This window comes from Hypanus sabinus, chromosome 13, assembly GCF_030144855.1.
Source record: "Hypanus sabinus isolate sHypSab1 chromosome 13, sHypSab1.hap1, whole genome shotgun sequence".
In the NCBI taxonomy this organism is placed as follows: domain Eukaryota; kingdom Metazoa; phylum Chordata; class Chondrichthyes; order Myliobatiformes; family Dasyatidae; genus Hypanus; species Hypanus sabinus.
In genome coordinates, this window is record NC_082718.1 from 17,226,843 (window position 1) to 17,254,253 (window position 27,411).

At 40.1% G+C, this 27,411-nt stretch overlaps 1 protein-coding gene across 1 annotated transcript; it reads right to left on the minus strand.

The window, feature by feature from the left end:
* Nucleotides 1-6,092: 6,092 nt before the first annotated feature.
* psmc2 (proteasome 26S subunit, ATPase 2) lies at nucleotides 6,093-26,116 on the minus strand. The gene is made up of 12 exons (XM_059987199.1): nucleotides 25,920-26,116; nucleotides 23,996-24,033; nucleotides 22,483-22,564; nucleotides 21,432-21,531; nucleotides 19,085-19,216; nucleotides 18,771-18,843; nucleotides 17,581-17,676; nucleotides 16,789-16,953; nucleotides 15,507-15,594; nucleotides 11,311-11,513; nucleotides 9,924-10,020; nucleotides 6,093-7,512 (listed from the first exon to the last, which is right to left on the minus strand). Exons 1-12 carry the CDS (start codon nucleotides 25,990-25,992, stop codon nucleotides 7,355-7,357), a joined length of 1,305 nt encoding a protein of 434 aa, XP_059843182.1. The 5' UTR covers nucleotides 25,993-26,116; the 3' UTR covers nucleotides 6,093-7,354.
* Nucleotides 26,117-27,411: the final 1,295 nt, after the last annotated feature.

The following is a 27,411-nucleotide window of genomic DNA, read 5'->3' on the forward strand; positions in this document are numbered from 1 at the left end:
CTAGAAGAGGCAACCAGGAGTGAGGGAGGGAGTGGGAGGGGTAGCGAGGAGGGATGGGGGCACCACAGGAATGACAGGGAGGAAGGTGGGTGATGAGGATGATGGAGGGGGCAGGACTTTGAGACACAATGCAAGGCCTTTTGTTCCAAACATTCACTTTATTGTTTAATATGAAATATCTCCCACTCACCTCTCCATCCCACCTTCCTGCTACCTCTCCCTTACTCCCTCTCCCCCTCCATTCCCCTTCTCACTACTTCTCCCCCTCTACCCTCATTAGTGCTCCGCTCCCCTCTCCCTCCCCTTTCCACTTTATCTCCCATCTCCATCACCACCACTGCTTCTGTTCCTTGTTTCATACCCACTTCCAACTCCCACCCACCATCTCAGAAATCCACACTGGGAATAGAGAGAGGCATTGGAGGAACCTTGAACCGGGCAGTGTCTATGGGCTCAGCCAACCTCTGATCTCAGATGGGGCGTTCCATCGACCCACACCAGTCCTACATTAAACTCCTTTTTCTTTCAGTAGAACAGCCCCCTAATGACCCAACCCCACGGGACCCTCTGCTCTTGACAGCCTACCAAAGGGCTGCAGCATTCAGCTGGTGCTCCCTCGGTGGCCTCCGCAATGTTTCCATTCCTCCAGTGAGGTAGAAGGCAGCCCAGTAATCTAGACTAATACACACCAGCTGGCTGTCCGGGACTGGGGAGGGCAGAGAGGCCTGCCCTATCAGCAGCCATCTCAGAGGCTGCACCTGTGACTCAGATCCTTGGGGGAGACTTGGCCCAGATCTTTTGCTTTCTTGGGTCGCTTCCACAATCATGCCTGGGTTTAGGCCCTCCCCCTCACACCTCAGTGGGTCCTCTCCGATTGGATGAGAGGCACAGAATGTGAGTGCCGTCCTGGGTCCAAATGCAGAGGGGCAGGTCTCTCCTGCGACCAGTTGCCATGTCAAAGGGGATCTATTGTAGACCTGGCAAGGCCTGAAACACAACTTGGTGGAGAACTCACTGACAAACAACATGAAAAACAACAACGTTTCCCCAGAGCATTGAAGAGCGAAGCAACAGGTGAAAGGATCTGTCATCTTCTTGATTGATTTGACTGAAGCAGTGTCATGTTTTCTACAGTGGGACAGAAATAGAAGGAGCTTCATTCCTGTGTCTGACTCTGGGAGTGTGTGATGGGATGTCCTAGATATAGAGGGAGCCTCCCTCTGTATCTGCACCCAGGAGGGTGTGATGTAATGGGACGGTGTGTAGAGGAAGCTTCAGTCTTTGATCCAGGGTGTGTGTCTGTGTTGGCTTTGATCACATCTACTCTTCATGCAAACAAAACACCACAATCTTACAGGATAGGAGTGCATCCCAGAGATAGGGAAGTGGCCCAGCGTACCCAATGACTGTTTGCAGAAATGGGAAGAGGATGGAGTCTTCAGTGTTCATTTTCAGAGGAAGAAATGGCAGCATGTTTGGTGCCAATTCCCTGAAAGGGAGAGGACAGTGTGTTTGATGCCTGCTGAAGGGAGTGGGAGGAGTATACACAGACACTGGCATCATGGGCCATTTGTCTTTGATCCTTTGGTCCTCACTACAGGCCTAGCCAGTTACGCTGCATCTCCCCATGCACACTTGTCCACTACAGCACACTTCCTGCCTCCAAGGGGAAATCTCTTTGTGCTCCCTCTCCCAGTCCTCTGACACATCCTCCTCTCTCTGGCTCTCTCACTGAGGAAGAGATATACCCAGAAGTGACATATCCAGGACTTTCCCGAGTGGATATTGTCTTGAATTATATGGCCCCCTACTGGAGTGTTCTGTCTGGAGGGCACATGAACATAGGTTTGTCCCTGTCCCTCAGGGACATTCTGACAGATGGCATCACCATCTGCTGTGGTCTGGAAACAGCTGTAAACTCAGTCTGTTCCATCATGGGCACTAGCCTCCCCACCATTAGGTACATTTTCAAATGATGGTGCCTCGAGAAGGCAGCATCCATCATTGGGAAACCTCACCATCCAGGACAAGCCCTCCTATGACTGCCATCGGACTGGAACCTGGTGTGGTCTTCTGCTGTTGTAGACCATCCACTTCAAGGTTTGGCGTGTGTGTTCAGAATAATGTGGGCTGCCTTAATGACTATCGGCCGGTGGCACTCACATCGACATTGATGAAATGCTTTGAAGGGTTGGTCATGACTAGACTGAACTTCTGCATCAGCAAGGACCTGGACCCATTGCAATTTGCCTATCACCACAATAGGTCAATGGCTCTCCACATGGCTTTAGGCCACGTTGACAACACAAACACCTATGTCAGGATGCAGTTCATCGACAATAGCTCAGCATTTAATACCATCATTCCCACAATCCTGATTGAGAAGTTGCAGAACCTGGGACTCTGTACCTCCCTCTGCAATTGGATCCTTGACTTCCTAACCAGACTACAATATGTGTGGATTGGTGATAACATATCCTCCTCGTTGACGATCAACATTAGCACACCTTGGGGGGGGGGGGGGGGTGTTTAGCCGACTGCTCGACTCTCTATATACACATGACTGTGTGCCTAGGAGGCATAGCTCAAATACCATCTATAAATTTGCTGACAATACTATCATTGTTGGTAGAATCTTGGACGGTGACGAGAGGGCGTACAGGAGTGTGATATGCCAACTAGTGGAGTGGTGCCGCAGCAACAACCTGGCACTCAACATCAGTAAGACGAAAGAGCTGATTGAGGACTTCAGAAAGGGTAAGTCAAAGGAACACATACCAGTCCTCAGAGGTATCAGAAGTGGAGTGAGTGAGCAGCTTCAAATTCCTTGGTGTCAAGATCTCTGGTCCCAGCATATCAATGTAGTTATAAAGAAGGCAAGAGCAGCTACACTTTATTAGGAGTTTGAAAAGATTTGGCACTCAAAAACTTGTACTGCGGAGAGCATTCTGACAGGCTGCATCACTGTCTGGTATGGAGGGGCTACTGCACAGAACCGTAAGAAGCTGCAGAAGGTTGTAAATCTAGTCAGCTCCATCTTAGGGACTAGCCTACAAAGTATCCAGGATATCCTTAGGGAGCAGAGTCTCAGAAAGGCAGCATCTATTATTAAGGATCTCCAGCACCCAGGGCATGCCCTTTTCTCATTGTTACCATCAGGTAGGAGGATTCAGGAACAGCTTCTTCCCCTCTACCATCCGATCCCTAAATGGACATTGAATCTTTGGACACTACCTCACTTTCTAAAAAAAATACGGTATTTCTGTGCATGTTTTTTTAAAAATCTATTCAATATATGTAATTGATTTACTTATTGTTATTTTTATTTTTTTTTCTCTGCTAGATTATGTATCACATTGAACTGCTGCTGCTAAGTTAACAAATTTCACGTCACATGCCGGTGATAATAAACCTGATTCTGATTCTTATTCTGATACACTATCCATGCCAGGACCACCAGACTCAAAAACAGTTTCTTCCCTAAGCAATAAGGCTTTGAAAGAAACACAACTTTTCTGCTTTGTCATCACCTCTTTTAACTTCTGTAAGCTCTTTCCCTGATGGCTGTCAATGGGGATGGCTTTTACTTCCCTTCAAACCATTCTCATCATCCCACTCGTCCATTCCTACCATACCATTGGACATAATCCCCCACCTACAACTGCCTCTTCCCCATCTTCACATTACCCTTACTAAGAGGAACAGACATGGCAATACTGTTGAAAACAGGGTCTAAGTAATTGCCTTATCACTTAGACTATCTATTCTATCAACTAACCATTGCTGCTCCATCTGAAACGTCCACTCAGTTGCATATTTCGCAGATTTAACAATTTTAGATTGTCCACCCCATCATGGCGTAGTTGGCAAAGTATGGTGATTATTGAAATTACACAAACTAAAAATTCCACAAGTGTATAGGACAAGCTCTGTTCTTTAAGAAAGGGGGGAGGCAGCAAAAAGAAAATTACAGACCTATTAGTCTGACATCGGTAGCTGGAAAATTATTGGAGTTGATCCTCAAGGATGAGGATCATGACAAGATAGGCCCAAGCCAGCATGGTTTCATGAAGGGAAGATCCTGCCTCACCAACCTATTGGAATTTTTTGAGGTAATCTCGAATAAGATTGACATGAGAGAGGCTGTGGGATGTTGTGTATTTGGATTTTCAAAAGGCCTTTGATAAGGTGCCGCATAAGAGGCTGCTTAATAAGATGAGGGCCCATGGAATTACAGGAAGGATATTGGAACGGGTGGAGAGCAAAGAGTGGGAATACAGGGATCCTATTCTGGTTGGTTGCCGGTTACTAGTGGTGTTCCGCAGGGGTCGATGTTGGGGCCTCTTCTTTTTACACCATATATTGATGATTTAGGTTATGGATTAAATGGTTTTGTGGCTAAGTTTGCGGATGACACCAAGATAGGTGGAGGAGCAGGAAGTGTTGAAGAAACGGAAAGGTTGCAGAGAGACTTGGTCAGTTTAGGAGAGTGGGCAAAGAAATGGCAGGTGAGATACAGTGTTGAGAAATGTACAGTTGTACATTTTGGAAGAAGAAACAATCAGGCAGATTATTATTCAGATGGGGAGAAAATTCAAAAATCGCAAGTGCAAAGGGACTTGGGGTCCTAGTGCAGGATTCCCTAAAGGTTAACCACCAGGTTGGATCGGCAGTAAGGAAAGCAAATGCTATGTTGGCATTCATTTGAAGAGGAATAGTGTATAAGAGTAAGGAGGTGTTGATGAGGCTTTATGGGTCACTGGTGAGACCTCATTTGAAATACTGTGTGCAGTTTGGGCCCCCTATCTTAGAAAGGATGTGCTGATGTTGGAGAGAGTTCAGAGAAGATTCACGAGGATGATTCCTGGAATGCAGGAACTAACATATGAGGAGCGCTTGTATTCATTAGAGTATGGATAAATGAGAGGGGATCTCATAGAAACATTTCGAATGTTGAAAGGGTTGGGCAGAGTAGATTTGAAAAGGCCGTTTCCCTTGGTGGGTGAGTCCAGGACAAGAGGTCACAGTCTTAGAATTAGAGGGTACCCATTTAAAACAGAGATGAGGAGAAATTTTTTTAGCCAGAAGGTTGTGGATTTATGGAATTCGTTGCCACATACAGCTGTGGAGGCCCAATCATTGAGGGTTTTTAAGGAGGAGATTGACTGGTACCTAATTAGTCAGGGTATAAAGGGATATGGGAAAAAAGCCGGAATTTGGAACTAGACAGGATAATAGTTTAGCTCATGGTGGAGTGGACTCAATGGGCCGAATGGCCTGCTTCTGCTCCTTTGTCTTATGAAAAACAAACTTACTCAATCTCTCAAATTGTAGTGCTCTATCAACACTAATCAACAGTGACATCTGCTGGTTGGTCTGATGGCATTGACCTAAATGTACAGTATATAAAAATCAATCTATTGGGAAAATACCAGTTTGAAATTAATGAAAGGCCATCCATCACAAAAAAAACATTGTTTCCTCTCCACAGATGCTGCTTGAAATGCTGAGCAGCATTATGTTTTTATTTCAAATTGCAGTATTTTGCATTTGCATTGTTATTTGATTTGGTTTGTCAACTGGAACACTGAAAACTTCCATAGATATACTGGGGAAGAACATTCTGACAGACTGCTTCACAGTCTGCTGTGGGGGGAGGGGATTTTCAACTGCACAGGATCGAAAGAAGCTAAAAAAAGTCGGAAAATTAGCCTGCTCCAACTTGGGTACTAGCCTCTGTAGTACCCAAGACATCTTCAAGAGGTGGTGCCTCAGAAAGGCGATGTCCATTATTAATGACCACTATCATCCAGGGCATGCCCACTTCTCATTGTTGCAACCAGGAAGGAGGTACAGAAGAAACACACACAGCAATTCAGGAATGACGTCTTCCCCTCTGCTATCCAATTCCTAAATGGACATTGAACCCATAAACGGTATGTCACTTTTAAAAAATATTTCTGTTTTTGCATTATTTTTAATCTATTCATTATACACATTTAATGTAATTGATTTACTTATTTATTTTTCTTCTTTTTATATTATCATTATACCACTGCCACGAAGTGAACAAATTTCACAACACATGCCGGTAATAATAAACCCGATTCTGATTTTATTCATCCTCACTTCTCTTCCAGGAATACAATGTTAAACAATACAAATGCAAGCCTAGAAAAATTCTGCTTCATCTTCCAATAAGGTTTCTCTTTGCTTCTTTTACCTTGTTACTATCAGAAATTTGCTTTTGCTCTCTCTGCTTGTCTATTACACAAAACTTCATTTTAAAAAATTTATTTCCTTTGCAAAGCAATGTCATAAACCACATTAATTCTCTGACCCACTATGCAGTTCCAGCATTTTGTTTTTATTATGACTGCTTTAGGCATTCAACCAAGATGTCCTAAGAAGTGGGCCTCATAAATTTTGGTGACACCTAGATTTGTATATTAAGTTCAGATCAATGATTTGTTAAATTGGTATGCCTTGCATTTGAAATATAAGGGGAAAACAAGTAAACGAATTGCTAATCCAAGTAGTCTGGGAGAACTTGGTATAACATCTGTGGTTATGAATGTCTTTTTATAAATGTTACATAATTTATCTATATGGAAATATGTTAATCATTCTTAGAAATGTGACTTTAATAGTTGCCAAGGATATGCAAAAGATTATATACATACCAGGACTTATTCCTCAAAAGAATTTATTATCATTCCTGGCTACAGTATAATTACAATTAGGTTTGTTATGCTATTGCATTTTTTAATTTACATTTTGGTTCTCTGCTAACAACCACCATGTCTCAATACCAATACATTTATTCTGTAGTCCATTGTGGTAGTCAATTTTCTCGTGACCAGGGTCCATAAACAAACTGAATGATTAATTTTACTTTGCAATGGGAATTATGTCTCTCACAGGAAAGCAACTATTCTTTAAGTAGATTTTGCTTCAACTTCCACTGAAAAAGGAGACTCAAGATGGCGAATGCTGGAATGTGGAGCAATACTTACCTGAAAAAGCAGTCCTCTTTAGTGTCTAATTCAGAAGGTGACACTACATTACCTTTTTAATAACACTCAGGACCCAATATGGGGCACCAAACTTCACATTTAAAGGCAAGTCTATTACAAAGTAACCCAGAAGCATGCTAGGATTTTAAATCCGTACCCGTTTAAAATTCTTCTACAAATCAGATTCCTTAAAGTGTTTAAGTAGACAAGTTGATTTATTTCTACTGAAATGCCGTTATTAAATACATTTAAAGATAATCAAAAACATCACATTTTATAGAACTAGTCAACAGCACAAATGACTAATTGTAGTCACAGAGAAAATGTTTACAGTTGAATTAGTTATAGGTCATGTATCGTGGGGTAGCGCTGAACTTGGCATATGACTTAATAACTTTGTTCACAGCTTCCAAGAAGTCCTTCTCAGTGGCAATCTTTCGGCGAGCTCTGATAGCAAACATCCCAGCTTCAGTGCAAACACTACGGATCTCAGCTCCTGCAAAACAACAGAAATAATCAGAGTGATGAAATTACTTTATCTGTTACCCCACCTTTCCTATAATTGTGCTACACATTCATCTTTGAGGGATAACCAAAGGTCACCTTATGAGAAATCCTAGGCTCTTTTCAGATCTAATAAGATTCTGTATTTGTTTCAGAGATTTGGGACTGCAAATCATCCTATTAACCCTGCAATGATTTCTCCCTTTTTACAGTTAATGGCTGTTTTAATCCCAGCAAAGAAATAGTCTCCTGTTTCTCATTTAACTTGTTTTGTCCACTGTTTGTACTTCAGTTCAATGGCGTGCCTGGGCATTTGAGGTGGTTGAGAGTCATGACAGGCTTTCATTGAAGGAATTTAAGAGAAAATAGATAGGTTCAGTGAACAATGACTAGGCATCCAGAATATAATCTCCAAACTGTGTTTAGTCTCTTTAGCAGATAATATGAAAAAATCAATTTTTTAAATGGCAAGAGATTGAAAAAAAATTGTGCAAAAAGATGAATCATATGCACATATACAGTGGATCCAGTTAATTGGGACATATCGGGACCACAACATTTTGGCCCAATTAAGCAGCTGAAGTTTCATGGAAATAGTTAGAGACGAACTACCATTTTGCTGGGTAAAAAAATTGTATTTAAATGAAATACAGAACAAACTGGAACATTACAAATGCTACTATAGAACTATAAAATTATGTATTAGTTCGTAATGCTTAGCAATGAAGGAATTCATCTGGTGTGCACTGTCATGTCCAGGGAGGGATAGCACCTCTCTGAAGAAGCTTATTGTGTCCATTCTGGGACAACTTAGACACCTTTGGTCTCCACCGGACACTCAGCTCTCACCAGTGGTTCCAAGTAGCAACAACGGCCATACCCTGATACACTGTTTTAACAGGTAGGCTAAATGCAGGCTCAATCTTAAGTTTTAAGAATAAATTGAATAGATACGTGGATGGGAGAGGTCTGGAGAGTAATGGACTGGGTGCAGGTCAATGGGACTAGCAGAAAAAAGTTTCGGCACAGACTGGAAGGGCCAAATGGCCTGTTTTCTGTGCTATAGTGTTCAATGGTTCTAAACCAGTTGAGGATGGCTGGTGGGCCTCATACCCAGGTGAAATAGGGGCATGTTTGTCCTAGCATGCAAGGTCAACTCTGCCAGACTTGGCGCATAAGGTTAACAATGTGATCCAGTGGAAATTGTAGTCATCCACTGCAACCAGTTTGTAGCAACTATTTGTACCACTGGATCTGACTTCTTAGGTCAAGGGAGTGGAACTGTTCCAGTGCAACGGCTTTTCCACTTTAGAAACACAAGTTTCACAGTCATTATCGGATACGATGAACAACCAACACACAGCCATGTCCAAATCTTCATTCTCATTGTAACATTCAAGATGATTGTCAATACCTAACTTGCTGAAATAGAGAAATCATTTTATTTTCTCTCCCAGCTGCTTCTGACATCTCCAAGACTGAATGCTCGAAACCGCACTGAGTGGAAGTTCCAAACTGTCTTGCTGCTTACTTTTCGCCAACAATCAGCGGCAAAAATCACTGCTATTTAAAAACTTTGTTCTAAGCACTGTGTAGTGTCTAATGGCCCCTTAGTTCACACGACTGATGATAGTAAGTGTTTGGCAACAGTCTTCTGTCCCAATTAAGCAGCACTGTACACCAAACCAACAATGGGAATCCCAGTTAACTTCTCGTTCAGCTTTTGTTCTTTAAGAGTTTTCCTAAATAAGCGGTCGACCCAATGAACTAGAATGCACTGTGTTACCAAAGGTTAAAGTAACATAACAAGATAATTAGGAAGGCAAATAGTATGCTGGTCTTTACTGCTAGAATATTTAATTAACAAAGTAAAGATGTCTCACTGCAATTATACTGGATGATGTGACAGTAAAGTCTGGTCTCTCTACTTATGATGGAGAAAATGTATCAAAGATTCATCAGTGACTGCTGAAATGGAGAGATTGTCCTACCACTATCCAAACGATAAAAATAATCAGTAATTTAATAGAAAATTCCAAAATCCTTATGGGGCTTAGCAGGTTAGATATAAACAAATCAGGTGATGTGGGACTGGTACATGAAAGTGGTACAGTAATGAATCATGGAACAGGAAAAAGGGGCTGAATGGCCCATTCCCACTTCTATTTATGATCCCATGGGGAGATAAGCTCCCAAGCCACTGTATATTAGTTCAGCATTTAAACACAATGTTGTCCTCATTGAACACTTGCAACCATAGAATCTAAACGATGTTGACCAGGGGTTCCCAATCTGGGTCCACAGACTCTTTGCTTAATGGTATTGGTCCATAGCATAAAAAAGATTGGGAACCCTTTATGTAGAATGATAATTGATGATAAAAAGAATACTGCTTTAACTTACCTGTACTATTTGGACATAACCGAGCTAGCAGTTCAAACCTCGTGTCTCTTTCCACACTCATGCTGCGTGCATGGATTTTGAAAATATGAGTTCGGCCCTGAAATTGACAAAACCCCAATTTAAAACTAGCACACAAAACACTACAACACAAGAACAGGCACTTCATCCCACAGTATCCTAAAAACTTTGTTTTCTAAGCCATGGCCTAGCCCAACTATCTGTGACAATACCAAATGTTTCTGAAGCATTTAAAACAATAAGAAAATCAATAATTAAATCAACAGACAATAGACACTAGGTGCAGGAGTAGGCCATTCAGCCCTTCTAACCAGCACCACCATTCACTGTGATCAGGGCTGATCTCACACAATCAGTACCCCGTTCCTGTCCTCTCCCCATATCCCACTATCTATAAGAGCTCTATCTAACTCCCTCTTGAAAGCATCCAGACTTGGCCTCCACTGTCTTCTAGGGCAGAGCATTCCACATATCCACCACTCTCTGGGTGAAAAAGTTTTTCTGCATCTCTGTTCTAAATGGCCTACACCTTATTCTTAAACTGTGGCCTCTAGTTCTGGACTCACCCATCAGCGGGAACATGCTTCCTGCCTCCAGCGTGTCCAATCCCTTAATAATCCTATATGTTTCAATCAGATCCCCTTTCATCCTTCTAAATTCCAGTGTATACAAGCCCAGTCGCTCCAATCTTTCAACATATGACAGTCCAGCCATTCTGGGAATTAACTCTGTGAACCTACGCTGCACTCCCTCAATAGCAAGAATGTCCTTCCTCAAATTTGGAAACCAAAACTGCACACACTACTCCAGGTGGAGTTTCACCAGGGCCCTGTACAGCTGCAGAAGGACCTCTTTACTCCTATACTCAATTCCTCTTGTTATAAAGGCCAGCATGCCATTAGCTTTCTTCACTGCCTGCTGTACCTGCATGCTTGCTTTCATTGACTGATGTACAAGAACATCTAGATCTCGTTATACTTCAACACAAAATCAACACAAACACATTTTAAAAGCATAAGGCATGAGGGTTCAATTTTGGAGATGAGGTCCCACGAGCAGCTGACTGCAACACTGCAATTTCATTGCTCATTTTTGTGCTCAAATTCATGGCAGAAATAAACGCAGCATTAAACTGGTAACACTGAAAATCAACTGACAAATTAATGTAAACATTAATATTGCAAATATACCAATGTGTATTTAACATCAGTTCCTTAGTAATTTACAGCCTAGGTAATAAACCCAGATTACTGTATAAAGACTATTTCACAAAATGACTTTTATGAACAACCAAAAAAGTGAGCCAGAATTAATGCAACTTTCCATTATCTGTGGAATTCCCAATTTTTATGACAAAACATTTCCATACCTCAAGATCTGGCAAACTAAATTCAATTTTGCGGTCTAAACGTCCAGGCCTCATCAGAGCTGGATCTAAGGTGTCAGGCCTGTTTGTGGCCATCAGTACTTTAATGTTACCCCTGGGATCAAAACCATCAAGTTGGTTAATAAGCTCCAGCATTGTACGTTGAACTTCATTGTCCCCACCAGCACCATCATCAAAACGAGCACCTTGGAGGAAAAAAAAATCACTTGTTACATGCAAGCTGCAAGCTCAATATATCTAAATTATATTTAAAATATTAATACTGCTATGCCACATAATTATAACAGTCTAACACAATTTATGACATTGAATTCAAGCAGAGAAACTTAGGCTCTGATATTGGAAGATGGTGTCAGCAAACAATGTGACCAAGGTGATGTACTTCAGGACATTTCACAAAGCTACTTCTTTTACTTCACCTTTCAAATATGATTCCCCTACTAAGCTTACGCTCCTCTGGAACCCGTGATTTACAATTTGATGGTGTGTTTTTGGACCAGTTGAGTGATCTGGCACCTTGCTGTCTCTGAGAATGTTCAGTGAGGTTTGGAGCAGAGTGTGTGGCCTGAAGACTGGGTGTGAGCCCATCATCGACTCCATTTCTCTCCAATTAAAACACTGAGCAATACTGAAATCAATGAGGATGAGAGCAGAAGGTGAGTGGGAATTCAGCACTGTCTGCCTGTGTTTGACTAGTCTCTCTCTCTCTCTCCCGCGCTGCATCTGGAGAAAGGTCTTGGGCCTTGTTCATGTTATATTGTTGCAAGAAAAAGTTTGTGAACTCTTGGCAATTGGCTGGTTTTCTGCATTAATTACTCATAAAATGTGAAGTGATCTTTATCTAAATCACAAAAATAGGCAAACACAATCTGCCTACACTAATAGCACATGAACAATTGTACTTCTCGTGACTTTATTGAACACACTGTTTAATCATTCACAGTCTAGGCTGGAAAAAGTACGCATTGTATTTAATAACTGGTTGAATAACTGGTTTAGCAGCAATAACCTTCATCAAATGTTTCCTGTAACTGCTGATCAGACTTGCACATTAGTGAGAATAGGCATTTTAGACCGTTCCTCCATACAAAACTACTTAGGTTCATCAAAATTTCCAGGATACCTTGCATGAACAGCCCTCTTCAGATCATCATGCCATAGCATCTCAATTGGGTTAAGGTCTAGACTCTGTCTTGGCCATTCCGAAACACAAGTTTTCTTGTTTTTAAACCATTTTGTTGTTGATTTACTCTTGTGTTTCAGATAGTCTTGTTGCACCATCCAACTTCTACTAAGCTTCAGGTGATGGACTGCTACCCTTACATTCTCCTGCAAAATGTTTTGATACAATTTTGAATTCATTGTTCCCTCAACGATTGCAAGCTCTCCATGCCCTGTGGGAGCAAAGCACCCCCAAACTATGATGTTCCTTGCACCAAGCTTCACGGTTGGGGTGAGGTTTTGATGTTGGTGTGCAGTGCCCTTCCTCCTCCAAACATAGCAATGTCTATTTCTGCCAAAAAGTTCAACTTCTGTCTCATCTGTCCATAGAACATTGTGGAACATCCGGATGGTCTTTTGCAAACTTGAGACATGCAGCAATGTTTTATTTGGAGAACAGTGGTTTCCTCTATAGTGTCCTTCCACGAACACCATTCTTGTACAGTGTTTTTCTTATAGTGGCCACAGACTTTAGCAAATTCTAGAGATTTCTGTAGGTCTTTTGCTGTTACCCTTCAGTTCCTTTTCCACTTCCTTCAGCATTGCACATTGTGCTCTTGGTGTGATCTTTGCAGGATGCCCACTCCTACAGAGAGTAGCAACAGTACTGTATTTCCTCCATTTGTAGACAATTTCTCTGACTGTGGACTGATGAACACTCAGGTCTTTAGAAATGTTTTTGTAGCCTTTTCCAGCTTCAGCATCTCTACAATTCTTCTTCTCAGGTCCTCTGAAAGTTGTTTTGATCGAGGCATGGTGCACAAAAACAGATCTTTTGGAAGTGCAAGCTCTGTCAGTAACCTGACTTGGTCTTTTTTTATAGGGCAGGGCACCTCTACAACCCACACCTCTAATCTCATCTCTGATTAGAACACCCAGCTCCAAATAGCTTTTGTAGAAGGCATTTCCCCAGAGGTTCATATACTTTTTTGAATCTAGACTGTAATTGTTTAAATGGTGTACTTTGTATTGATGAGTAGTACAATCGTTTGTGTTACTAGTTTAGACAGATTGTGTTTGTCTATATTGTGACTTAGATGAAGATCAGACCACATTTTATGAGTAACTAATGCAGAAAACCAGGTAATTGCAAAGGTTACACAAACTTTTTCCTGCAACTGTATGTATTTCTGGTTTCCGGTTACTCTTTTTTTATTGCTATTTTGTGCGATTTTGATCGGGGCAGACTGGCTCTGCGGCCTGCAGTCAACCAACAACACAGTACTATATCGAACTGAACTAAACTGAACATTCCTAGACTGTTTCAAGGACTCTGGGGTTTGATGTTTTATATTCTATGTGTTTTTCATTTATGTTTTGCTATTTGGTGAGAGATGTTGGACCGTTAGAATTCTTTTAAGATAATAACAAGTGAGATATACAAAAGAGAATTGGTGAATGTCCTGTACTTGGATTTTCAGAACGTCTCTAACAAAGTGCTATACATGAAGCTGCTTAACAAGCTACAAGCCTACAGGAAAGGTACTAGCATGGATAGAGCATTGGCTAATTGGCAGAAGGGAATGAGTGGGAATAAAGGGAGCATTTTCTAGCTGGCTGCCAGCGATTAGTAGTGTTCCATAGGGATCTGTGTTGGGACCGCTTCTTTTTATGTTATATGTCAATGATTTGGATAAAGGACACTATGAAGATAGGTGGAGGGGCAGATAATGTTAAGGAAGCAGAGAGGTTACATTAGGACTTAAGGCAGATCAGGAGAATGGGTGAAGAAGTGGCAGATGGAATATGATGTAGGTAAGTGTATGGTCTAAATAAAAGCGTAGACTACTTTCAAAATGGAGATAAAATTTAAAACTCTGAGGAGTAAAGTAACTTGCAAGTCCTTTTGCAGGATTCCTTAAAGGTGGAATCAGTGGTGAGGAAGGCAAGTGCAATGTTAGCATTCATTGCAAAAGGACTAGAATATAAAAGCAAGGATGTAATGTTGAGGCTTTATAAGGCACTGGTGAGGCCTCACTTGGGGTATTATGAGCAGTTTTAGGCCCTTTATCTAAGAAAGGCTTATCATATGAGGAGTGTTCGACAGCTCTGGGCTTGTACTCACTGGAATTCAGCAGAATGAGTGGGAATCTCATTGAAACCTATTGAATGGTGAAAAGGCCTTGACAGAGTGGATGTGGAGAAGATGTTTCCCATAGTGGGGGAGTCTAGGACCAGAGGACACAGCCTCAGAATCAAGGGACGTACATTTAGTACGGAGATAGGTGCTGAGAGGGAAGTTAATCATCCGTGACAAAATCGTGCAGAGACAATAGGCCAGATGGCTTAATTCTGCTCCTATATCTTATGGACTTCAGGAATTCAGGGAATGTTGTGCGTACTGGCAGGAGGAGTGTTACAGAGATTTCAGAAAGGAATACTTAATTTCACCACAAAGCTGTTATTACTTACCTTTGGTCAATGAGTCTCCCAAGAGTAACTTAGTATAAGTTAGGGTAAACCGTGAAATCTGTGTTAAATATTATGAAGCTGGAAATGTACACAGCAAATCCCGTCACCTGCCTTAGGGGGTTAAATTTCCTGCTTGGTTGTCCTTTTTAATTCTGTACATTTATGCAGAAATGGACTATTTCATGTACAAACAACATGAACTGCACAAATACTGAGTTCAGAATACATAAATTCAGAAACAGAAAACTTTTTTTACTTATAGCGGAGATTAAAAATCTCTCACGTTGGATCATTCGTTAGTCTTATAAAATATATGGAGAATACACCTCAATATGTGTTCTGCTGCAACACTAAATTATTGATAAGATGACTAATGCTACTGAATACATATTGAAATGCTGTTTATGTGATCTCAGTAAGTGGCTCCAAATGGCTGTTTCCATTTAATGTCACATAGGCCACAATGGGCAACTTACAAAATCTCCATACAAAAATCAAACTGTAGAATTGAGATAACCCCTCTCTAAAAGAAATATATACAATACCTCCTATTGCATCAATCTCATCAAAGAATATTAAGCACGCCTTTTTTGTTCTGGCCATCTCAAAAAGTTCACGAACCATTCGAGCACCCTAGAGAGAGACAAAACACAATCATTGTACACTAGCTAAATGTAGAAAAAAAATCTGGGTGCATATTTCACATAAAGAGGGGAGCTGAAATGGGTGATCCAATTTGAGCTTAATTTTGTTTTGCAAGTTTCTCCAACTCTCTCACATCTGCCCTGATAACTTTTCAAATGTTTTCGAAGTGCCTTCCTTTTTATTGAGCCATGGGGTTTCCTTCCAACATAATAAACTGTAAGTAAACAGCAGACTCTCTTTGACCTGAAAAATTAATTCTCTTTACCCCCAGTGGTTGCCTGATTTAAGTGTTTACTGGATTTTCTGCATTTACTTCCAATTTCAAGGAACTGCAATATTTTGATCTCTTACCCCTTACTCCCACCACGGTTAACAGAAGTACCAACCTTTTCCATCCTCTGCCTTCACTCCACCCATTTTCACCAAAAGTAGGGACAGAGTTCCCCTTGTCCTCATCTTCCACATCATCAGTCTTCATACTTAATGGATTATGCTCTGTAATTTTCCTGCTTCCAGCCTCAGATAAATATTCCTCTTCCCTTTTAGTATTCAGAGTCCCTATGTGACTCTGTAGTTCACCCTCCCATCTCTACTGTCTTCTCTTTATCATGGCAACTTTCCAATAATCTGCAGGAGATGGGAAGCCTGCCCTTCTCACCATTCACAGGCTCAAACAACCTTCCAAGTGAGGAAATGATTTGTTTATTTATCCAGTAATTCTAATTAACTGCATAGCACTTAATGCTCACAAACTGGCCTATTGGAGAAACTAAATCCAGATTGGATGACCATCCTGCAAATAACCTTAACCCAGACTACAAGAATGACTGAGCTTCCAGCTACCTTTTACGATAATTTTCCATCCTGCTCTGACCTGCCTTTAGCCTCTTGCACAGTAAGTTGAATTAGTAACACCTCACTTTCCAGCTCAGCAAGTTATAGTCAACACCAATTTCACTAGTTTTGGCCAGTTATGAATGAATGGTTATCAAACTGTAACAGTAGATTTTTTTTTATTTTACAAATGCCAAATAACCTGCTGGATACTTCCAGCAATTTTTATTCTCGGATCAAATTTGTCCAATTATCAAATTCAGCTTTTAGACAGACTTGTACTATAAACCTTCAAAAATGTGTTTTATAACAAGAGCAAATATTTAGTAAAAAAGTATTGATCTTTACCTCTCCCACATACTTCTGCACTAGTTCTGACCCTATCACTCTAATGAAGCAAGCATCTGTCCGATTAGCCACAGCTCGTGCACAGAGAGTCTTGCCAGTTCCGGGTGGTCCAAACAGCAGCACTCCTTTTGGTGGTTCAATACCAAGGTTTATAAAAAGCTCCGGCTGAAAAATCAAATAAACGAATCACTTTTCCTTGTTCAGTACAGGAATAGTGGAACTGCAGGTCAATACTGCAGGAGTTATGACACTAGAAATGAACACATTTAGAAGAAAACAAGTACATATTTTTCTGGTTAGATCAATCACAATTTTCTTGATGCTTTAACTGCAACATTGTTCACAGAACAAGGCTTGAATATCACACTTTTGCTTTTAGTTCACTTCAGGCTTTTCTCGGATCTTTTTAGACTCTGGCAAAATTATACCTTCTGCTGTGGATAATAATATGGTCAAGGGATGCATAAACTTTTTTTCCTACAACACACTACTAAATTGAAAAGTATAACAATATCTACAACTGCTTAGTCAAAGTCACATTAATATCATTAAGTTACCAGGTTGCCAGTAGTTTAGTAATTTAAAATCTGTGTGTGGGATTCTTAAAAGCAAAATAAAGATGTAAATTTTTCACAGTTGACATGAAGTTATAAAGGTTTGAAATAGAACTTATCTAAGTAAGCTTCAGGGGTAGTTTTTCCAATTTTTTTAATTTAAAAAAAGAGTAATAATTCACACCCTGCACACATGCAATCCATATTATGCTGTTTCACACCAAAAGTTAAAACTTACATGTAATAAAGGAGTTTCCACAACCTCTTGCAATTTTGCAATCTGTTCTTTGCAACCACCTACGTCACTGTAGGTAACATCTGGCTTTTCTTCCACCTGAAAAAGTATTGCAGAATTAGTTACAATAAGTAATTCAAAATGGAGTATAAATACTAATTTATACAAAAAAGATCCTTCCAAACCATAGACAAGCCCAATTATTACTCCACACAACTCTGAAAGATCATTAATAAAGCCCCTTCAGTATACTGGGCAGCTTATGAAATTGATCTTCCAGTCATAAGCCAAACTACATGCTTAAAAGAAACAGTTAACAGAAACTTTTACTAGTTACATAAAGTGTGTCCTTATAGCCATGGAATCGATATGCTCAACATTTTATATCAGATTCCAAATGGTGATGGCATGCCTCCAAATTATTTAATCACACATTGATTACAGAATCAAAAAATGCAACACTAAAGAGGAAAGATCATTTGGTATAATTTAAAAAATTAAACGTGTCCAATTTTTTATCCCTATCTGCTCTGACAACTGCAGTCCCAAAAATTGTATTGTGTAAAAGGCTCTTTTAAAGCAACAATGCACAGATATTCTCACTCAAAATTGTATGAAAGGAACTCAAAGTTTGTAACTGATTCAATGACAATCACAAAATCACTAGTGACAGATCATCCATCCCACTTCTGATCATATTCCACCTTAAAACAAAGTTTAATCTCGCTTGTCTTGAATATTACTGTCCCATCTCATTCACTCAAATAGCAAGTTGTTCAGCACTCCTGTCTAAACACATCGGATCAGATTCTGCCTCTGCCACAGTGCCAAAGGCAATTCTTCACTTCAAAAGTCTTGTGCTCAAACCCTCCCCAACTATCTTCAGCTCTACAAGTTGCTGTGAACTCGGTGTTTGTTTAACTCGTCTCTGTCCATCACCAGTTTCAAAAGGCCCAGAAACTATTCTCAGCAGATTATCTCCTTCCTGGAATTTTCGCAAACTTTACATCTGTCTACACTCCTTTGATATTCCATGGACAAAGATAAACTTATCTATATTTGGATAAGTTACCTGATCTACCTTCTCTCTCTTATAGTTGACATCAACCAAATTATACACTAGAGATGCACATGGGAATGTTTAACTATGATAAAAGCACTATATAAATGAAACTTGTTACTATCACATTTACCTGCATCATGGTAACAGTAGGATCAATTTTTGGTGGCAGTGGAATATGTATCTGGTATTTGTTTCGATCCACACTGCAACATCAAAAGTAATATTTTAAAGTATGGCCCAGTTTGCAGTAAAATGTCAGATATTTATTTACATTTAATATTAATATAGTGTATTTTGGTTAATTTATATGTCTGATCGTATGATCAGTAGGGATATACGTATGAGTTATCATAGGGACTTAAATTCTGTAATTTACTAAAAAAAACAAAACACAATTAGTGATTGGCAGCTAAAATGCAATAAGATTAAAGGTTAAGTTCATACCCAACTCTCATTCCTTCCTCAATATCAGTGGGAGCCACCTGGTCACTTAAGTCAACCACAAATTTTGCAAACTGCTTCACATTAATGATGTATTTGGGATCTTCAGAATCTGCATTTATAATCTTTGTACATCTGTAAAAACAAATCCATCATAGTTATCTTTTCGATAAGCTCACTCAATGTCAACAAGTAATTATGGGTTGTATTTAACGCTATACTTCACTGATCCTATTAAACAGCATTCAAAATACAGCTTCAGAAATAGAGCAATCTGAAAAATCGTTTGTTCCTCTTGGAAGGTTAAAATGAAGGTGAACAATAGGAATTTCTGTCTGCTAGACATATCTAAAGTGTATTAGATCTGAACTAGCAAAAAAAAGTTTTTAGGAGGCAATTAGTTTCATGAAATTCAATAAAATGGAAAGAGCATTATCAAGTGCATTCTGCAGTTTAAGATTCAAATGGATGTGAGACTTTTACCACGTAATAGTCACATTAACTAGTCCCCACCCTGACTGCCGAAGGCAACAACAATAAAAACATGGGATTTCAAGAAATACCAATTCTCAATTGCATTTTATCCATACCATTTAGTCAGAGCTTGCAGTGTGCACATTGGCTCCTGCCATCCCTACTTACAACATCATCTACATGTCAAAATTATTTCATTAGGTGTAAAGTGTTTTGGGATACATTGAAGAGACTTAGAAGGTTATATTGATAAAAATGGATACCATTCTGCTCAATTAAGTCCAAGTTAGCTCTTTGCCAAGCCATGCAGTCAGTCGCTTTCTCCTGCTTTTTCCTTGTAGATAAAATAATAGAAGTCTGCAAGGGAATGTTGCAGTCCAGGCTGCAAAACTATATGCTGAGGGGTGGACTGAAGTTTGGTGTAGCCTATGCAAAGACTCTGTGGGAAAGGCCACAGTCCGGGCTCCTTCCACTGCAACACGTGGAGCAGCCAATTTGGGTGGGGAAGCCCATCAAATATTGAAGTGACACCAGGGAGCCACATGATAGTACAATGACTTCAAAAAAAAAAGTACGACGACTGAATATATTCACTATGAAAGTATACAACATTGCACTGTTTGTTTTGTATATATCTCTTATCATGAAAATAATTTATTTTTGAAATATAAAACATTACAATTATTCTTTATTGATAACAGATAGGAAAACTCACAAATCCGGTGGAATAAACAACAGGGATATACTGAAACATGTAGTACCCTAGCCCGAGATGTAAAGAAATTTGAACAGAGAACTGAAGTAAATTGATTATTTTTGCTATCATTCTCCACATATGACTGAGGACCTGGTTCGCAAACCTGAGTATTTGCAACAGTTCAAAGCTTTTTTTCTGGCGGGGTACTATAACACGTGTTACACTTTACTGATCACATATTCAGTCAGACCTTTTCTTTTGTCTACAGCAAGCTTTATAAAATGCTTTATCAACCACGATTTCTTTCATAGCTTTGCCCAACACAAATATATATTTTACATCATTGCCTAAGGAACATACAATTGTTTTGAACAATATTGATGAAAATATTATACTGGAATCAATGTAAGATTTTGCCATTCTACTTGGTTCAGCAGCTGTTACAACAGAACAGGAACCTGATCATAATCCAGAGAAATTCTGAGTCGTCCAATTCCTTCTTCCTTCATTTTAAACATTTTCTCTACTCAGCCTTAAAATGCAAGTACCCAGCTCAACTACTTCCTATCATAAGTTATTCAAATTCCTAGCAGTTCTATATAAAAAATCCAACTTTTTCACAACTTTAAAATGAAGGTTTCCTCAAATTGTGATACCTACTCATCCTCACGAGATCCTTCATGTTAAATGTTTTTCAGAAAATACTGCACCCCAATTTATTCTCATGAAATGGAAATCAGCTCAAAGAATTGTAGAAAATAACACCAGGCTACTATCAAGCTCAAAATGTTCATGTGGCCAAAATAGTAATTACACTTCCCCACAAATAATCAATAGTCCTGCAGATTATGGTTTTTCAAATGCTCATTCAGGTATTTTCAAAATATGACAGTGCATTCCCTTAACTAAATCTTTCAGTGAAGTACCTGATTGTTATCTTTCGTCAACACCTCTTTGTACTTCACACTAATTAATTTAAATCTATATACCAATTTACTAATGTCTCTCCTAACAGCATCTTCTTAGGAGATATTTTACCTCCCAATTAAATTGTCCTTCTTTTGTTCTAGTTAAAGATAGTTAAGTTATAATTTCAGGTATGATGAAGGTAAAAAAACAAGAGAGATTAAGTACATAAGAAAAACAAGTTCATCCTCCAGTGTGGGCTAGACTTCATACCTTGCAACCTGCAGAGGCTGCTCGCTCTGAAGAGTCTGTTTGTCTGCTGCTAAGTCCCATAATGCTGGAGGAGCCAGGCCGGTGTCAGATTCCTTGATACCTACACATAGGAATGCAGACCTTAAAAATGGATCAAATTGTCCCGATAAACAAAATAACATAGTAAAGTGACATTAAACCGATTCTCAGAATGTGATTTAAAATTGTTACATATTATGCATTATTTCAGCCCAGGTATATAAATTGAGACAGAAGAAATCCTTTTTGTGAATGGCCTTCATTACTGACTGACCACACCTTGAATTTATGGTGTACCTTTCATGACCTGGGGTAGGCTCCAAGCAATTTCATAGTCTATAAAGTACTTGGAACTGTAGATTCTGTGGTAGGACACTGAACGCCTCAACTGATTTGCACACAACCAGTTCCCAGAAAAGAATGTGCTAATGGCATTCTAATATAGTTCAGATATTTAGAGAGTTGATTCAACAATGGAACAAATCACCAAGGTAAATTCCACCTTTTGCAATAGTGCCATGAGATCTTTTATGCCCAACTGCGAAAACAGATGCGATCTTATTTATCATGATCCAACCATTGGTGTCTCAGTGCAACTCTCTGTACTGCACTAGCGAGACAGCCTTGCTTTTAGTGCTCAGCAACTGACCATGAATATTAAAAGTTTGATGAACCTCTTACAAGAGAAAAACAGAGTGATTATAGGTTTTTTGGATGGAGCTTACAGTAGTTATTTTTATGAGGTTGTTCCAGTGTTTTGAGGGATCTCATAAATCATAATCCTTAACCCAGCTGTTCGCAAAGCTGGCTCAAGTTGTTAAAACACTTTAAAAAGTTTATCTGATATTGAACTGTTAGTGATTTAGTTCTAATTTTATCTTGTTAAATTCTTTCTAGTTTAGAAAGAATTCTAATTTTTTCAAATTATCCCAAATCCACAGCATGAAGATGAATACATTTTTTTAGCTGCACATATTTTGCACCAAATACATAGACAATAATTGCCAGTAACAGAGACATTAGCTAAATTTACCAGTCAACTCGTTAATTTTCTTGAGAAGCTGTTGGATATCATCCTCGACTTGCTTGATCTGTCTGGAATAGGTACTCTGACCCTACAAGAGAAGAAAATGTAACATGAGCAGTCTTGTCACAAAGACACTACATGAAATCTGTTTAACTTGCCAATTACACCTGGCACCTCAGTTTACTATTCCATTCGATCCATGTGAAAATCAAACAATTTAACATTCCTAATGATTTGAGGAAAACAATAGCCCTACATTGATATCCAGAGACAGACTATATTCAGGTGGTCAGAAAACAGATGTGAGTACAAGATTTCTGTCAACTGATTAAGTCACTCAAATAACTAAATTTACATTGTACATGTACTACACTTTTCAGAGCTTTTCAGTTGCCGACATCTCAAAAGTACTCAGATCTGATAACGAAAGGGCATGCCTGAGTCTCAAATGTGTGTTACCAATGGGAATAGTCATCATCTTTGTGTAGACGATATGTCCAGCTTGTTCAAATCAACAAGTATAAAATACTGTACTTCTCAGGCATGAGACTGGCTTGATTACAGTTCTGTGGATTCAGAGCCAGCTGAGAAAGACAATCTGATTCCCACAGACACTTCCATCGGAGCTGCTCGATGACCAGGTAGTCTGAGAGGTGGTGAGGAGGAATTTCAAAAGTCGGAAGGCTATGAATCCATGGAATTTATTGCCACACTTGTGAAGGTCAAGTAACCGGGTATATTTAAAGTGGAGGTTAATAGATTCTTGATTAGTAAGGGCGTCAAAGGTAACAGGGAGAAGGCAGGTGAATGGGAGTTGAAGGGCTAAAAAAAAACATCAGCCACGACAGTAAAGCAGAGTAACTTGACGGGCTGAATGATCTAATTCTGCTCACACTTTTGCACGCATTTTACACTTGGTTTATTTGTGCTCCAAATGAACGGTGTCTGACTTTCTCTTCACCATCCAAATGTCACTTCTTCATTTTCTCTGTACCATCATGGATTCCAATGAGGAAATGGAAGTGTTAATCTTTTTCAAGGAAGGTTTGTGATCATATTTGATAAATGTGACAGATCTTGGAATAGTACCTGTGCTGGAACTTTAATGTCAGGCATACAAACGATGTGAGCTAACTGAATATATATTTAGGGCCTCGGTGCTAGGGATTTTGGTCTGGAAAGGAAGCCAATATGAATCATCTTGCTAGCGGAGGTAAAGATTCTGCAACATCACAGTGGCGATATTACTCCAGCCCCTGGAATTGCAGGCAGTAGGTAACCCATGTCTGAGAAACACATGGACAAAGTCATTGCTGACCAGTGGATCGTGAGCCAGCCAACATACTTTGCTTCAAGGCAACCGAAGGTTGACTTGGCACACCAAGGAAGATGTTGGAATTTCATTCATTATATCTGCCTTTGTTGAGAGATTGTTCCTGAACTCTTCTATTTTTTCCCATGATTTCATCATCAATAAGGTCAAAAATGATAGGCCACAGAATGTTAGCAATATACTTACATAGGTTTTCAGGAGGGCGATATCTCCTTCATCAAGTGCTGCAATTTAACCAAGAAAAAGCATAAATTAGAAATGAAAGTACTTACAAGTAAATCACTAAATTAAGCACTATATTAATAAACAATGATTTCTTATATACATCTATATTTCAAAAATTAAAATGGCAAGGAAAATAATTCAGCATTTGAACTTAGTTCAACCTGCGACCTCAGAAAACTCTCAGTAGAAAGTGGTGAAGAAAATATACAATAGAGATAGGTTCAGGCCTATATGGGACAGACAGAGCTGAAGATTACAATGACAGGAAAGCTATTACATGTGTGAGGCTACAGTTGGGCATGAAAGAAGGATTCTATTTAAAATAAAAATCAAGGCTTTCCTATCATAGAGCTGTGGGGTGGGTGAGACTGAGAGTAAACTTTGGTACTTGGCAGAATATGGAATAACCTCATTCACATAATTTAGAATGAGACCAGCTAGAGATGTATTGGTTGGTGCACAAAGGTGTGGATAAATAACTCAAGCATTAGAGTGCAAACAGGAAGACTTAGAAATTTTCAGGTATGATATTAATCTCAGTAAGCTCAATAAGTTGTTAAGAAACACAATACTTTTGATCTTCCATAATTTGTTATGGAAATGCTTGCTTATCTAGTATTGGCTATCAACAAGTAGGCAGATATTTCGAGACAGTGAGGAACTGACAGGTATATATGAAAATTTGGCCCCATAGTATTGCCATACTGGGGTCGGGGTCCAAGAGCGAGCCACTACACGGTGTTTGGACAATTTAAATGCCGGTCCAGATAAACTGGAAAGCTCAAGTGGCAGGACCAAAGGCGAGGGTTGGGCTGATCTCACTTGCTCTCCCGCGATGTTCGGCAGTGAACTGCTCCGGCTGCTCTGTTACAGAGACTGCTTGCGCCTAATCCGGCTGCTCCGGGGACCAATCTGGTTCAGAAAGCCGTCGTTTGCTTCTATCATTTGCATTCATTGTTTTTTTTTCTTTCCCTGCACAGAGGTTTTAGTCCTCCTTTTTCTTAACTGGGTTCTTTGAGTTTCATGTTTGTGGCCGCCTCTAAGCAAACAAGTCTCAAGGTGGGTAATTTATACTTCCTTTGAAAATAAATGTACTTTGACTCTTGAATCTCTTGTTTGATATTCACACAGGGCTGAAGACTAACATGGGCAAAGGCACAAACACAGCTACTGTGAACAATTTTTCCTCCCTCACTTTAGTTGATCAGGATGTCACTCGACGGTCCCCCAAATAACAAGTCCATCTGAAAGAAGATTAGGAGTAATTACGTCAAGGACAGCGAAGGAGGATAATTATTTTTACTACAATGATAGACAACAGAAATAACTGATAACTCTTGTTCCAGTACTGCAGCAAGAAAGGAAACCTGTTAACAAAGACATTCAGGGAAAAACTTGCAGAACAGAAAGTGATAGCACCTTCATGAACTTTGAAGACGAATCATTGAAAAAAAAATCAGCTAATATTAGGATTAGGAAGGGAATAGATTTTTATTCACAGAAATTGGATATTTATTGTTGGGTACTGGGATCTGAACTCATGCTTCCAGATAAATAATCCAGGGCACTCAACTAGTGACAACCTCTGTCAATTCTGATGGAAGACTGTCAAATCAAAACATTAAATGTTTTTTCTCTCTACAACGTTGCCCGATCTGTCGAGAATTTCCAGGCTTCGACGGACAACAGGCTTTAGAACAGTGAAGGGGATGTGACGTTACCACACACTCCGAGACGACCCTTACTCAGTGAATCTTCACGAACCGCTGCAAGTCTGCTCCAAATATTAGAAACCAACCCTAGCCTCCCACCAGCCAGGTCTGGGCCCACTCCTTCCGCAACACTAGGTCTCCCACTGGAAAGTCTCCGAGAACCCATCGCTCACCTCGGATCGGCTTATCGTCTTCTTTGGATTCCTCTTTGGCTTTACGCTGGTCACTTCCCAGATAATCCGGCATGACGGCGGCAAAAATAAATCGCTCTCGACTTCAAGCGTTACACAGCACTTTACCGGTCGCTACCTCCCAGCATCCGCCGAGCCGAAATCCAGACCCACCTCCCAGCATCCTTCGCTCCAGACCTGCCTCCCAGCATCCTCCGCTCCCGAAACCAGACCCATCTCCCAGCATGCTCCACTCCAGAAACCAGACCCACCTCCCAGCATCCACCGAGCCGAAACCCAGACCCATCTCCCAGCATCCTCCGCTCCAGAAACCAGACCTGCCTCCCAGCATGCTCCACTCCAGAAACCAGCCCCACCTCCCAGCATCCTCCGCACCGGAAAAAAAATGTGCTCTGCTCTGCTAACCGCATTTGATTCTAGTGTCGCTATTCTTGAAACCAACAACGTTTTATTTAGTATAGTAGCATCTGCGTCAGCAGTAATTTTCCTCCCTCATAGATATTGCTTGACTTGTTAAGTATTCTTACTCATTTTCGTTTACCACAGTTCTGGGTATGTAATTTCTGTATTCAGAAAGACATAAATATGCATTTCCTATCTGAGCACGAATTTTCTTTACATTTTAAAGTTTATTTAAATCTCCATAAATTATTACTCCATTTAATCTATCTTCCGTGCATTGTTAACACAGGACTTTACACTTCTTGAAATAGATTCTCACCCTGGTGTCCCTAAAAACTAACCTTGACTTCCTCCCCTTCGCTCAATGCATTTGTTTTTCCACGTGTCAGAATACTTACCCTACGTCCAATTTTAGATGAACCAAGCATTAAACTCGCATTTTAACAGTTGGTAGACCCTGATCATGCCACCAGCTATCCCCCCATTTGCCTGTAAACGTAGAAACTGAGCAATTATCACTGTCACATTTACTAAAGTAAGTGTAGATCAGCACTGAGGACAGAGGAACTTTATAAACCTGTACGATAACACTAACTCTGACAGTTAATGTTCAAGATTAGGGCAGGAGTGCAGTGGTTACCACAACTCTTTATGGTGCAGGTGACTGGGTTCACAAAGAGTTCGCCCTGTCGCTTCCTAGTGCTCTGGTTTCCTCCTGCAGTCCAAAGGTGTACCGTTCGATTGGTTAATTGGTTATTGCAAATTGTCCTGTGAGAAGGCCGGGAAGTAAATCGTGGGTTGCTGGTGGCATGGCTCGAAGGGCCAGAAGGGCCTGTTCCACACTGAATCCCAGTAAAAAAAAATGATGGAAAATGTGGACCATTTCCCATAATCTCAGGAATCACTTTTCAAAGAAGGCTGGTATGGTGGCTGAAATTCATTAGTGCCTTCAGTGTGTCAGCACAGCCTTGGTCATCTGAGGGGAAGTGTTTGAAAATCAAGACCACAAACTTCCCAGTCCTGGACAGCAACGATCCCTGATCTGTACATCTCTGAGACAAGGACTTCCGAC

Coding starts and splice junctions, on each gene's coding strand:
- psmc2 (XM_059987199.1), bottom strand. CDS start 25,992: ATGCCGGATTATCTGGGAAGTGACCAGCGTAAAGCCAAAGAGGAATCC. Junction 18,844..19,084: donor GAGGAAGGAATGAGAGTTGG/GTATGAACTTAA, acceptor TTGATGTTGCAG/TGTGGATCGAAACAAATACC. Junction 17,677..18,770: donor CTACTGTTACCATGATGCAG/GTAAATGTGATA, acceptor ATACTTTTTCAG/GTGGAAGAAAAGCCAGATGT.